At 46.2% G+C, this 13,821-nt stretch overlaps 3 protein-coding genes across 11 annotated transcripts; 1 reads left to right on the top strand and 2 right to left on the bottom strand.

Moving 5' to 3' along the window:
* LOC109729002 (pentatricopeptide repeat-containing protein At5g15340, mitochondrial) lies at positions 809 to 3,531 on the bottom strand. Of its 2 annotated transcripts, none has more exons than XM_020259589.1 (2): positions 1,199 to 3,531; positions 809 to 1,112 (listed from the first exon to the last, which is right to left on the bottom strand). In XM_020259589.1, exon 1 carries the CDS (start codon positions 3,269 to 3,271, stop codon positions 1,286 to 1,288), a length of 1,986 nt encoding a protein of 661 aa, XP_020115178.1. In that variant the 5' UTR covers positions 3,272 to 3,531; the 3' UTR covers positions 809 to 1,112; positions 1,199 to 1,285. The 2 variants fall into 2 exon arrangements, with proteins under 2 accessions (XP_020115178.1, XP_020115179.1); XM_020259590.1 differs by having other exon boundaries at positions 809 to 1,109.
* On the top strand, positions 3,562 to 6,348 carry LOC109729000 (pentatricopeptide repeat-containing protein At2g37230). Its single transcript, XM_020259586.1, has one exon. It carries the CDS (start codon positions 3,709 to 3,711, stop codon positions 5,992 to 5,994), a length of 2,286 nt encoding a protein of 761 aa, XP_020115175.1. The 5' UTR covers positions 3,562 to 3,708; the 3' UTR covers positions 5,995 to 6,348.
* LOC109729003 (receptor-like serine/threonine-protein kinase NCRK) lies at positions 6,575 to 13,790 on the bottom strand. 8 transcript variants are annotated; one of them, XM_020259593.1, is made up of 12 exons: positions 13,600 to 13,789; positions 12,241 to 12,475; positions 11,976 to 12,144; positions 11,031 to 11,166; positions 10,730 to 10,840; positions 10,239 to 10,355; positions 9,790 to 10,059; positions 9,333 to 9,574; positions 8,548 to 8,847; positions 7,984 to 8,220; positions 7,662 to 7,889; positions 6,575 to 7,246 (listed from the first exon to the last, which is right to left on the bottom strand). In XM_020259593.1, exons 4-12 carry the CDS (start codon positions 11,098 to 11,100, stop codon positions 6,932 to 6,934), a joined length of 1,890 nt encoding a protein of 629 aa, XP_020115182.1. In that variant the 5' UTR covers positions 11,101 to 11,166; positions 11,976 to 12,144; positions 12,241 to 12,475; positions 13,600 to 13,789; the 3' UTR covers positions 6,575 to 6,931. The 8 variants fall into 8 exon arrangements, with proteins under 8 accessions (XP_020115182.1, XP_020115181.1, XP_020115180.1 ...); XM_020259592.1 differs by having other exon boundaries at positions 11,976 to 12,140; XM_020259591.1 differs by lacking the exon at positions 11,976 to 12,144.

Below are 13,821 nucleotides of genomic sequence, written 5' to 3'. Positions count from 1 at the left end.
AAGCAAGCGTACTGTCATTGTCTACTGGGCTATTTCCTCATAGCAATGCCATCCATAGCAGTCATAGGCCCACCCCGAATCTCTTCTTCCTCCACAACCCTTAAGGCCCATTAGCTAACCTTCGTCCTTTGCTAGCCCACAGAATGAAAAGGCCGGGGGTGGGGCCCATATGCAGCAGCTCATTAACGGCCTCCCCGCAGTTTGCTTCCGGTTTGTACCTTTTGGACCACTAGATATAGACAAAACCGAATCCAATTTATGAGTCGTTAATCCCTGTTATCATTGATGATACCCACCACTTCTATATCGACATTAATTAGGACCCATTACCGTACGGTCTCCTCAACTCCAAACCATTATTAAGACTCTAAACAGGTATATAGTTGTTTGGGCGACTACCCCCTTACAAGGGCTAGTATGTACTTTCAATTTTTTGGTCTTGAGTTCAAAAATTGTAGGAATAGAATGATAGCTGTTCTCTTTTAGGGATGAGTGGTTCTCCTAAAATAATAATCTTAATCCAAATATCCTTAGGATGAGTGGTCCATCTAGAATAATAATATTAATCCAAAAATAAAAAATGAGAGATTAATCCAAGAAACAAAAAATTAAAAATTCCAACTTCCTTATATTTCCGAATTCCTTATATACTCAAAACACACACACACTTCTTCCTAACATTTTTTCACACACGCACACACACTTCTTCCTAACATTTTTTTACATTTTACAGATATTCATTGAAAATTCTATCAATATTATAAACATATAAGGGTGTAAATGATTTTTTTAGTTTGATTTGTTGAGGCCCCACCCTTACAGGTAAGGGCCCTCCAAAAATAGGCGTATGCTGCTTTGAGTGGCGGGCACACGGTATTCTTTAGTAAAAGGCGAAAGAATAGTTCGCTCTGTGCCCACCACGCAGCTGCGTGCCATTTCTCATTCGCCTCACAGCTCTCTTATAAACTATTGCGACGTGAGTGCTGGCCGTTGAAAGGAGCGATGTGGGACTAAAAACTTGGTGTTCATTCATCAACTCTCCACCCCGCTGACCAGTCGAGGAAGCAATTATTCGTTGCACCCAGTGAACTCTAATATCTGTGCACCACCTACTAATTCACCATCCATCACATTTTAGAATTTAGATTCCAATGTTTCCTCTAAATTTGAATATAAGCAGATAAATATTTTGTTTTACCATCTGCCTTGTCTTGTTTACAGAAGTATCGTTGGGTAACAGCCCTCTGCAGTGTGCACAGTTGGGTACGTCGATCTCTATTTCCATCTACCAATAATCAGAACACGAACATGTTCCTTGTTTGAAGCAATGGAAGCGGTTCCGATCTCTGACGATGATCTCCCTCTCATAGATATCGGAGATAAGCTTTATCGCAGCATGACAATCCAAACAGATGCGAAGGTTCTTAAAGACACGCAGTGTTGCACCAGCTCTCGTGTTGATCAGGCCCAAACATATAGCCAGCCTCTCACTGTGGACCAACAGTGCCTGCTCTCGCTCTTCTCGCACATCCCAATTTCCGTCACTGATAGGAGAAACCTGGGCAGCAGCATCTGGCACGTAACCTCTGTGCCGCAGCCTTTGAATCACCTCGTCCAACATTGCGTACACTTCTCTAGTTCGCGGGTGGGATTTGTCCCCTGCGGTGAAATTGTGCACATGGCCGTCAATCTCAATATAACTGATCCCGGGATTCTTCCGGATGCCTCTCTTCTTCATTGCCTCTCGAAGGCCGTCGGCTTCATTACGCATCCCCCATGAAGTGTACAAGTTGGAGAGCAGAACGTGGTACTCGGTGTTATGTGGGTCCATCGCAACCAGCTCCTGCATCAGCTGCTTGCCGAGTTCTAGCTTACCGCGAAGACTGCATGAGGCGAGGAGAGAACCCAGCACCACCTCGTTGGGGCGGAAGGGCATGTTCCTCACCAGCATCTCTGCCTCGTCCAAATGACCAGCCCGGCCCAACAGATCCACCATGCATGCATAGTGCTCGACCTTTGGCGTCAAACCGTAGATCCGGACCAAGTCTTGAAAGAGCTTCCGACCCTGGTCCACGAGACCCGAGCGGCCGCACGCGCTGAGTACGCTGACGAAGGTGATGTCATCCGGCTGCAGGCGAGGTTCCTCTGCAGTCATCACGGAGAACAGCTGTAACACCTGAGCACCCAACCCGTGCATCGACAGCACGCTGAGCAATGCATTCCAAGCAACCACGTTTCTTTGGGGCAATGCGTCGAACAACCTGCGCGCAGCATTGATGCTCCCGCACTTTCCGTACATGTCTATAAGAGCTGTGCCCACCATGAGGAGAAGGTGTTCGTCGGAAAAGCCTGTTTTTGTGACGTGGGTATGAATCCAGCGGCCGAGAGTTAGATCACCAGCTTGGGAGCACGCGGAAAGGAGAGAGCACAAACTAATGTGGTTAAGGTTCCTTACAGGTGGGTCGCCGAAGAGCATCCGAGCGAGAAGGGATAAGGCCTCTCTAGGAAGCCCAGCTTCGACGCAGGCAGCGCTCATGACCGTCCAGGAGACCTCGTTCTTCTGAGGCATTCGGTCGAACATCTCGCGCCCGCTGTCGAGCCCCTCCCACCTGAGCGCGCCGCCGAGGAGGACGGTCCAAGAGACCACGGTTGGTTCCCGCATTTCGTCGAAGAGGCGCCGCGCCTCGCCCATCCTGCCGCACTTGGCGTACATATCCATAGCGGCGTTGCGGGCGGGGGCCCGGAAGGGGACTCCGAGCTTCAGGAAGAGGAGATGGGCGCCGGCGCCGGCGGCCGGGTCGGCGAGCCGGGAGGCGGCGGAGAGGAGGGCGAGGAGGGTGACGGCGTCGGGGGGGACGGCAGAGCGGCGCATGGAGCGGAAGAGGCGGAGCGCGGCTGCGGGGAGGGAGTGGCGGCGGGCGAGGGAGGAGATGAGAGCGGTCCAGTCGACCGGGGAGCGGGAGGCGAGGGCGAGCTCGCGGAAGGAGCGGATGGCGGAGGAAGGGGATCCCACGGCGGCGTACATGTGGAAGAGGGCGGAGGAGACCGGGGTGAGGAGGCGGAGCCCCGACTTGAGGAGCGCGCCGTGAAGCTTCTGGCCGAGGGAGGGAGGAGACTGGCCGCGGGAGCACGAGCGGAGGAGGGACCGGTGCTGGGAGACGAGCGTCTCCATCTCCGCCTCCGTCTCCGCTTCCTCCTCCATGCATGCAGGCGGAGTAGCTGAAGCTGAAGCCGTCGACGGTGCCGTGCGGAGCCCATGGTCGCCGAGCATAGAGCTAGTAACGGGCTTAACTCGTCTTGCGGCCGTGCGCAGCGCATCTCCTTTTCTCGCACTTCCCCAGGGCCTAGGGGCTACGACCCGTTTCGCGAATGGCTGACGGACCTACGGATAAGCGTCAGGCCTATCCCGTTGTGGGCCGAGCTCTAAATGGGCCTCACATTTAGAAGGAGGCCCATGAACTCTTTGCGCTCCCCTCCTCCGGCACAGTTGAGTCGACGCTAGTGTGCTCTTCAACAGGGTCTCAGCAAGCGGCCCGCNATGGGCCGCACATTTAGAAGGAGGCCCATGAACTCTTTGCGCTCCCCTCGTCCGGCACAGTCGACGCTAGTGTGCTCTTCAACAGGGTCTCAGCAAACAGCCCGCCGCTCTTCAAAACCCTGAGTGGGAGAGAGCCCCGCAAGGAGGGCGGCGAAATCTAACGAACCCAAATGGCTCGTCATCTCTCTTCTTCCCTCGCCTACACCGCAGCCACCTCCAAAACCCTAACCCCCCTCCCCTCCACCTCCGCCTCGGTCTTGCTCCATGCTTTCTCCACCACCACCGACGCCCCTCCCTCCGATCCTCCTCCGCCCGAATCCCCCGCTTCCTCCTCGTCCGCCGGCGATGGGGATGGGGAGTCGCCTCGGAAGGCGAGGCGGGGCGGGGGCGGGGGCGGGGGCGGGGGCGGTGGCGAGAGCCCGGATCGGCTGGACGAGACGATCTGTTACATGATGGCGCGGCGGCCGTGGACGACCCGCCTGCAGAACTCGATCCGGTCGCTGTGCCCGCACTTGGACCGCGACGTCGTCGTGGGCGTGCTCCGCGGCGCCCGCCACCCCAGCCACGCCCTCCGCTTCTTCCGGTGGGTGGAGAAGACGGGCTTCCGCCACGACCAGTCCACCTACGCCGAGATGGTGTCCATCCTGGCCCGCGCGTCCATGCTCAACCACGCCCGCTGCCTCATCCTCGACGACATGCCCAAGCGCCTCGTCAGCCCCGACGAGCCCATGCTCGCCGCCCTCCTCGACGCCTACGGCCGCAGCCGCATCCCCCAGGAGGTCGTCAAGCTCTTCCGCCGCATGCCCGACCTCGGCGTCCCCCGCACCGTCCGCTCCTACGACGCCTTCTTCAAGGCCATCCTCCGCAGCGGCCGCGTCCTCATGGCCAAGAGGGTCTTCAACTCCATGCTCCGCGACGGCATCGCCCCGCATCTCTCCACCTACCACGCCCTCCTCTGGGGCTTCTGCCTCTCCGCCAAGATGGACACCGCCGCTCGTTTCTTCGCCGACATGAAGGAGAGGGGCATCGCGCCTGAACCCGTCGCCTACAACACTCTGCTCAACGGCTGGGTCCGGGCGAAGAAGATGGACGATGCGGACAAGGTGTTTGCCGAAATGGCCCGCACGGATTGCCCGCCCAATTCGATCTCCTACAACATCATGATCAAAGGCTACGTGTCCGTTGGACGGGTGGATGACGCGCTGCGGCTGTTCGGCGAGATGGCCGCCAAAGGGCTCAGGCCCAGCGAGAAGACTTTTGCAGCACTGATGCCGGGGCTTTGTGACGATACCAGTAGAACAGCGGAGGCCCGCAAGGCGCTCGACGAAATGGCCGAGCGGCGGCTCACCCCAAAGGACAAGTCCATCTTCTTTCGATTGGTATCCACTCTGTGCAAATCGGGCGACCTGGATGGAGCCATCGAAGCGCACAAGAAGTCCGGTCAGTTCAAGCACGTCGTCGTGGATCCCATGCAGTACAGCGTTTTGATCGAGAGCTTGTGCAAGGGAGGGAACTACAGCAGTGCGGTGCAGACGCTCGATGAGGTTCTTGAGAAGGGGACCTTGTCGGATCCCCAGACTCCCGCTTTGGAGGCATCCGCGTACAATCCGATGATCGAACACTTGTGCGGCAACGGCGAGACGAAGAAGGCTGAAACCTTCTTCAGGCAGTTAATGAAGAAAGGGGTGGATGATACAGTGGCCTTCAACAATCTGATCCGCGGGCATGCAAAGGAAGGCGTCCCCGAATCCGCAATGGAGATATTAAGCATCATGACACGCCGGGGTGTCGCCACAGAGGCCGAGTCCTATGCCTTGCTTGTCGACAGCTTCCTTAAGAAAGGAGAGCCCGCAGATGCCAGGTCAGCACTTGACAGCATGATGGAGCAAGGGCACATGCCAAGCCCATCTCTGTTTCGCTCGGTAATGGTGGCGTTGTTCGATGACGGCCGGGTCCAAACTGCTAGCCGAGTGATGAAGAGCATGATCGAGAAGGGAGTGAAGGAGAACATGGACATGGTCCACAAGATCCTAGAAGCACTTTTCATGAGGGGGCATGTGGAGGAAGCACTTGGGCGCATCAATCTGATGTTGAACAACGAGTGCTTCCCTGATTTCGATAAGCTGCTGGTTACCCTTTGTGATAGCGGCAAGGCGATGGAGGCCCAGAAGCTCGCGGATTTTGGGTTGGAGAGGGATTGCGATATCAGCTTCTCGAGCTACGATCGAGTACTCGATGCACTGTATGTCGAAGGAAAGACACTGCCAGCTTATTCTATACTTTGTAAGATCAAAGCGAAAGGAGGTGTGGTGGACCAAAAGGGCTGTGAAGCTCTGATCAAAAGTCTAAATGCCGAAGGGAACACCAAGCAAGCTGATATTCTATCCCGGGTGTTGGCAGGGAAAGAACCCTTGTTGCCCAAGAAGGGTAAAAGAGTTGCAATGGCTGCGCATTAAGACTACTGGGATTTGATAAGTGGAGTTCCTATCTCCTCCTGCCCTTCGGTTTTTTTCCCCCTTTATATCTCTAATAATCATTTAGTCAATACGCGGGCGGGACATTCTGTTGTTCCATGTTGTGATTTGCGCTCCTTTTTTGTAGGGATGGTTTCTCTTTGCTATGTGCCCCCTTTTTTCCGCTTCTTGGGGGTTGCTAACCCTTGCAATTGATATCTGGGTTATTTTCTTATTTCAAGTTGCAAACTTCATCTTTAGTTACTGCTCCTCGCAAGATTGCTAATTATTTGATAAATGATGAAGCCATGTTCCTGCATATTCATTTTATTAGGAATTGATAGGGCTAGTCTGTTTTGGTTTAATCTCGATTTGTTCAAATTATACGATGATATGCATGAATTGATGCGCAAACATCGACGAACATAGTCAATCTCACCCTCTAGTCCTGAACAGAGGCTGAGGTGACCACGAGGGAATAACATAGAGGAGAATGCGCGAACCATGAAGCACCTTAGCTTATTCCCACAGTGATGAAGCACCTTAGCTTATTCCCACAGTGATGCTCAGGATACAACAGCAATAATGTGAAGATGATTTTTGTTAACGGTTCCATATTGTTCTAAAATGTAGGATTTACTCAAGAATAACCGTCCAAGAAAACAAAATAAGCTTACAGGCAATTTTCTGAATTGACAATGTCTACGAGCCTAATTTTCACATTGATCACCATCATCTCTGTAGTCTGTAGTCTGTAGTCTGTACAAAGGTCTACTTCCAAGGAGGTACGCAAACTCGTCACAATATCCGCAGGCGCAAGCCACCACCTCTCTCTTGTTTTATATTTTTCTCAAATTTTCCTAAATCACAACTCGTCTTCATCTGCCTCCATCCCCAACGGAGACTCCTTGCCAGCTGTATAATCAACTCAGCATGACTTTTACTTGAGCACATTAGTCTGGGTGAATGTCTCAAAACGGGGCTCTGTAAGGTCAACAATATCATCATCAGAAGATTGCCAACTCCGACGGCCATTTGACGAAGTCAGCATTATCAGTCCCTCTATATACTCAGCAGAGAAAATAGTCTCCATGTTCTTCGGATTGTCGTTGGAGAGATTTCGATCTGCCGCTATTGGTAATGAGCATTGCATTTGCCATCTTTCTAAAGGTGCTTGGCTCAGATCTTGCCTTGCAAAGGAGATTTCTGCTCTCTCGATGTCGAAGAAGCTTTTGGTGCTGCAAGAAGAGCTCTGCTGCAGAACAGAATGAATGTATGCTAGTTAAATTTCATAACCAATATTGCCACTCAAGTACTGACCGTCCCTAGCGCAAGTGGCAAATGGCTTGATAGTTGGTACCCGAGATTTCAAATTCGAATCCTAGTTGATTTACATTTCTAGTTAAGTTTATTTTTAAATGAAATAAACAAAGCGGGTAGCATGCTATCTATCTCTCAAAAAAAAAAAAAAAGCCACTCAAAGTGTATTTCAAGAGCTCTTCGCTGACTCAGAAATTAAAAACCATATGGTTACACGGTATGCTACCAAAACTATTGTGGCAGCATATCGAAGTTACTAAGAATATGACACTGCTTGGAGATGAGCCTGTTTATGGAGAAGTTTTTCCTCCTGTAAAATCAGTATGATTAAACTAGAAAAAGAAACTTACCATGAGAAATTTCGTAGGTAGTTTTGGCCTCTTAGATTTATCAGGAGCAATAGTTGAGAGAATTTGAACAACTTCGCTCATGGTCGGCCTCGAGTCTGGGTCCCACTGCAAGCATTCTCTGGCTAAATGAGCCATTATCTGCATCTCTTCTTGGGGGAACTTGCCTTTCAGAAGAGGGTCAGGTAGTTCTGAGATAACTAGCTTACTATCTCGCAATCGAGCTGTTGCCTACATTTTTATGCATATTGTTTTACACATTTGCTTTATAGCAGCCAAAACAATCTGTTAGAAGGCAGAAGAGCAAGATATCATAAAAGATTACCCATATCACAAGGCTCTCATCTCCTTTATTTGGTGATTTATGGATTGGTTGGCGCCCAGTGATCAGCTCCAATATTACCACTCCGAAACTGAAAACATCCGACTTTAGTGAGGCCTTTCCGACAATAGCATACTCAGGTGCAAAATATCCAAACGTTCCTAGCATTCTTGCTGGAGAACTAGAACAGCTTGCTAAATCATCAGTCACCAGGCGTTTTGCCATGCCAAGATCCGTTATCTGCGAATCATAGAAAAAGCACAGAACAGTTAGATGTAATGCATTGACTATTAGTTAGATCTTTATCTGATTACTGGTAATTCATCACAATTGTCAAAAGTACTGTATATCACTACAAGGAACCGCCCAACATGGCTTCAGGATACTGTGTTGAAGGCCCTGCAAGAACTTAACCGTCGTTTCAACACAAAATTACAGCACAACAATGTATGTCTTAGACTCTTAGTAATATAAACAGTGAGATTTTGCACTGAGAAGGGCAATATACTATGTCGAGGAGATATAAAATACAAGGTCGTGCAAGCCTTAAAGAAACAAGATGTATACCTTTGCTCTGTAATTGTCGTCTACAAGAATGTTGGTTGACTTGATGTCTCGATGCAAAATCCTTGGGGCAGCTGCCTCATGTAGATATTCCAAGCCCCTTGCAGCTCCAATTGCAATGTTCACACGGGTTTCCCAGTCCATGGGTTGTCTACCCTTTGTTAAATCGAGACAATCTCTCAGATTACCATTTGACATGTATTCAAAAACCAAGAGCCTTTCCGATTGCCTGCCTTGGTTCTCTGAGCAGTATCCTATCAAAGGCACCACATGACAGTGGTTGAGTCTGGATATTAACTCGATCTGTGAAGTTTAAGCAATTGAAACATTCGTACGTCAGAGGAAGTTGACGGTCGCTGAACCTTTGATGGTTAAATTTCATATAATCATGAATAGGAAATTCTAAACCTCATTCCACAAATTGAAATCTTGTGTTGTTTTTTATTTACTGTTCTTTCAGGGGATAAGCTGTCGACTACAGAGCAGTATAAAGATAATCATCAACGGTTATATTACACGATAATTCTACCATTAAAACTAAATGCATTGTAAAAGGCAACACATCCACAGATATGCACAATCTGCTTTGAGGCATCAAAGTTTAGAAGGAAATATGATTCCGGGATGCCAAATTAAAAAAAAAAAAGAAGAACAGAGGAAAGGTTGTGAATGCTTGAGTGTAACCTTGAGCAAAGGTAGTTGGTTTTTACTCCGAATAAAATGATAAGCCGATTGATGTGCAAGAATTAAAAAATGACATATACAAATAGCTGTTTTCTAGGAGGCACCTCAGACAAAAACTCGTAATCTGCATCTGCCCCTTGAAGTGGCCTGAGTTTCTTTATGGCAACCACTTCTCCGTAAGTTAGTTGGCCACGGTAAACATTGCTGCTGCCACCAACCCCTATCAAATTATCATTTGAGAATTTGTTGGTTGCTTGTTCTAGTTCACCAAAGGAAAATCGGACAATAATGCCAGGTAGAGCTCCTCTTTCACTCACAAAAACGAGAGAAAGTTTGTGTAAAATTCCTGCAGCACAGATAAGATTTTACTTTCAGTTGGGCTAACTTATAGATGCAAACAACAAAATAAAACTACTCATTTGTTAGCTCTACTTATTCTAATTCAATAATTTGGGCATAAATCACTACATCTCCACCAAGCTTCTTCAGTTGTAGGTATCACTTGTGTAATTCAAAATGGAATCAAACTAAAATGTAACTGGCAACCTAAGTGCAACTTACCTCTGAGCCCAAATCCTGAACTGACTTTGGCTACAGATTCAGGAGAAGAAGCTGATCGATTGCTTATCAAATTTGATCTGCTGTTCGAGCTGTGATATTTATCAAAAGAATATATCCTTGACTGGAAAGAAAGTTTATCCTTCCGCAAAAAATAGCAAGCAACTAATGAAAAAAGAGCAATAGTGGTCAGGACGACACAGAGCAAGAGTATGATTACAACAGCTTTACTAAATACGTGCTTCTTTCTGGTAGCAGGGGTCCCTCCAGAACCTGGACAAACCATACAGAATTACATATTGAACAGTGGTACGATAACATTTAACTGTGTTGGTAACTTGATATTCCAATCATCCAATGTCACATATATGTTACATTCTTTTTTCCCAGGTCTTCTTCTCCATGGGATCACTTCCTCTATAAGAGCTTTGGAACAGTTAAAAAAAAATTACCAGATGTGCAGTTGCAGGCGGTGAAACAATCTGTATTGTGGATATTTCCTGGTGCTTGAGGGGTATCTTGTGAGGTGCATGAGCAATTCCATGATCCTTCTGGCCCCCCTGTTTCATCTGCCACAGGAACTTTATTCTTTCTTCTTTGTTTTTGAACATAACAAAAGATAATTGTGACACAACAAACACTATTTCATTCTTAGAAGTGTCTCAAAAACGCCAGCTTATTCAGGTTCCCTTAGGAACGCAAACTCTTTAGAGGAGTCGAAAAAAAAAAAGGACAAATGTTACGCTTAGCAACTTTATCCTTTCTTTATCTTATTCTTTTGGTTTAAATCTGCCACAGGATAACCTGACTTGCTTTCCATTGTTTCTGAAACATAATTAGCATGGCTTTGTTTTCTATTTTGAGAACTTAAAGAAGGGAGAAAGAAACATTTTGTTCAAAAACGAAAATGGAAAGAAATCATTAGTGGCACATATGCACGTACCAAGGGCGCAATGACAAGATGCAGAGCAGTTAGATGAGGGAGTGTTTTTAAGTCCTCTGGCAGCACATATACACATCCAATTTAGCGTTCCAGCTTGATCAATAGGCTTCTCTGCAAGAAAACCCAGGCGACGATTAGATGCGGCAATGTGAAAGAGGACATCATATTCGATCAAATATACATTTACATATTGATACTGAAAGTTTTCTCACAAACAGATCCAACATGTGTTTCTAAATACTGCAACTATATTGCTCGTCCTCTTGTTTATTGCAGTTCAGGAGGGAATCATAATACTAACCACAACAGACAAACTGCAACCAGAAAAACCCGCTGACAAACACCAGAACAATTCTCAAATGAAACCCCATTTGCTTTAGTTTAGATGCCGAAGAGGAGAAAGAGTGGATGATGTTGCTTCCATCCAGTTATTGCATCTGTAAACATAATATACTAAATTCACAGCTTTTGGCAATAAACGAACTTGGAACAAATAGTTAATCAACAAGCACTTCGAATTAGCAGAATTGGTTGCAGCCTGGTAGGAATAAATAGTTAATCAACAAGCACTTGTATACATGTAACAAACGGGTCTTATGCTCAACACGAAGCAATCAAATGAAAAAAGTTCATGGTGGAATGGAGAAATGGTTGTAGCCTTGTAGGAATAAGATCATGCGGAAAATAAAAAGTAAGCTACTACCTGCCTCTTAGGACCAGATAGTATGGCCTCAAAAACCAGCTTTCATCTTATATAATTGAGTTTGCATAAACACAGAGAAACACACAAGAAACTTTCTTTTGAGAAAGAAACCAGCTAAGAGGATTCCAAATAAATACTGATTGACAACTTCAGTAGCTGACACTATGTGTAGTTTCTTATATTCCTTTTCAACACAAACAAAAAATATAAAGGGCAAAGTTTAGCTTCTTATACATGCAAAGCATAATGGATTTGAAGTAGTCAAATATTAAGTTCTTAATTGGAGTTTGACCAACATGCCATTATTTTACATCGATATATGGCCAAAAAAGGAATTTTTTTGTGCATCAGTATATAATCAAGGAAGGATTGAAATGAAACGCATGCAGAAGAATGAATGGTAGATCAAAAGATATCCCCCTGGTTATCCAAGGCAAGGTTGCATTACTTAACAGAAGAGGATAATGAATAATAATATAGGTCCAAAGTGTGGCAACCTATCATATAACTTTAAATTTTCAGCAAAAAGGATATCTGACCCACCAATATATCAGAAACATCAGTTTGTTGTCAACTATGCCATGCTGTTGCAAACTCTAATAACACAAGAAGTAAGCCTCATTTCTTTCCCTAAGAATTGCAATAAAATTTCCTCTCTTCCCACCCAGCTTATGCTAAGTTGCTAACAGTATCCAAATGCTGCTTCATCTTTCTTTGTCCAAAATGACAACTAAAAATTAGTCCCAAAAAAACTTACAGAACTGTCAAAACTGCGCGCCGTGGGCTAAAAGATAACAGCAATGCAAACCTGCACAATCGAAGCTCAAGTAAAGCATATATTTAGAAGGATCCGGCCACGCATATAATCACGGAATCATCAGCATATGGAACTCGCTGAAATATGAAGAAAAGAAAAAGGGGGACGTCTAGAAGCACTCTTGCGCGTGCTATACGGCGATGCTTAACATGCCACCAAAATCCACATTCACCAAACTAACTCGTCAGCTTAACAAGCCACGCACTCAAATCATTGAAGCGGGCCACTGCAACAGANGCGTTGGGATTAGCAATACCGTCTTGACCCAAAAGTTGGCTCGCGTTTTAGCGCACTAGGTGCTAAGAATAATAATAATAGTAATAGTAATAATAATGTTTATTTGCAACTACTTAAGGACACTAATTACTGCAGAATCAAGCAGAAGAAGGTTTTCAACACCCACTCCACCTCTCTGATAGTAACTCATTGCAAGCTCGACGGTGACATTTCACCCACATTAGAGACTACTATGTTATTATATTAATAATTAGCATGCTATGCTTAAATAGAGCCTAGCCATTGAGTGTAAGGGGGTCTTATCCTATGACATTGTTTTTGTTCCGAGTTAAAATCCTACCTAGGAAAGGAAAGCGTAAAGATTCAGATATCTCACTGCGTTACGAATAGTTAAAGAGGAAAGTACAAGGTCTCAACCAGAATAATTTGGAAAAGTGTTTCTAATTGTAACAGAACAAACTACTAACACTTATTAATTAGCTCTAAAGCCACATCAAGATTCAAGAGGGAGGATAATGACATTATTAATAAATGAGGAATAATCTTTGGCCTTTATTTTGGTGTCTACGTCTTCTTCTGTGTCGGTGTCGGCAACGGGATCGAGAAGCTTTTTTAGGGAAATTTATTTATAGCTCTACTCAGCAATTTTTTTTTTTAAAATTTTTTTGAGGGGAAATTGATGTCTATTAGTGGTGACCGGTAAACTCGAAATTTGTCCCCAAAGCTAAGAAAAATAATTGAGACGCGCGCGAGATCCAAAGTGGCTCAGCTCGCTAAAATCTAGAGCCGTCCGATCTGGTAAATCTAGCGGTCCAGATCTTCGGTCCGGAAGAGGAAACAACGATATATATATTTTCGAGGAGAGGTTAAAGTTAATTAGTCAAAACACAGCCAAAAATTTCTTACTATATTGTTCAACAATGAGACCCATGACTCTAGAGTAGCGTACAAAGTAAAACCAGTGTAGTAAATCCAAATGCATGTACCGAAGCTGGTAAAGAGGAGGAACGGACGAGAGTACATAATATCACGCTGTGTTTTACATTACACAAAAAAAAAAAAAAAAAAAGGGGGGGAAATGGGGGGAATTGAAAGAAGAAGAAATTAATGTACCGGGATTTGGGCTTGGACACACATGCATATGTATGTAGGAAGGATTTGAGCCGTTGGTGCCGAGTAGCAAACAGAGTAAAGATCTTAGATATCTTAGTGTTGGGAGCAAGCACAGAAGGATGCAGGGAGAGAAGAGAGGAGGAAAAGTCATGAGGAGTGCAGAGCAACGAGGTGAGAAGAAGAAGAAGAAGAACAATATGGTACCGAAGAAAGAGTTGTTCT

This window comes from Ananas comosus, linkage group 25 (assembly GCF_001540865.1).
Source record: "Ananas comosus cultivar F153 linkage group 25, ASM154086v1, whole genome shotgun sequence".
Classification (NCBI taxonomy): Eukaryota; Viridiplantae; Streptophyta; class Magnoliopsida; order Poales; family Bromeliaceae; genus Ananas; species Ananas comosus.
Note: the sequence above shows the minus strand (reverse complement) of the source record. Positions and strands in the feature narration are given on the sequence as shown.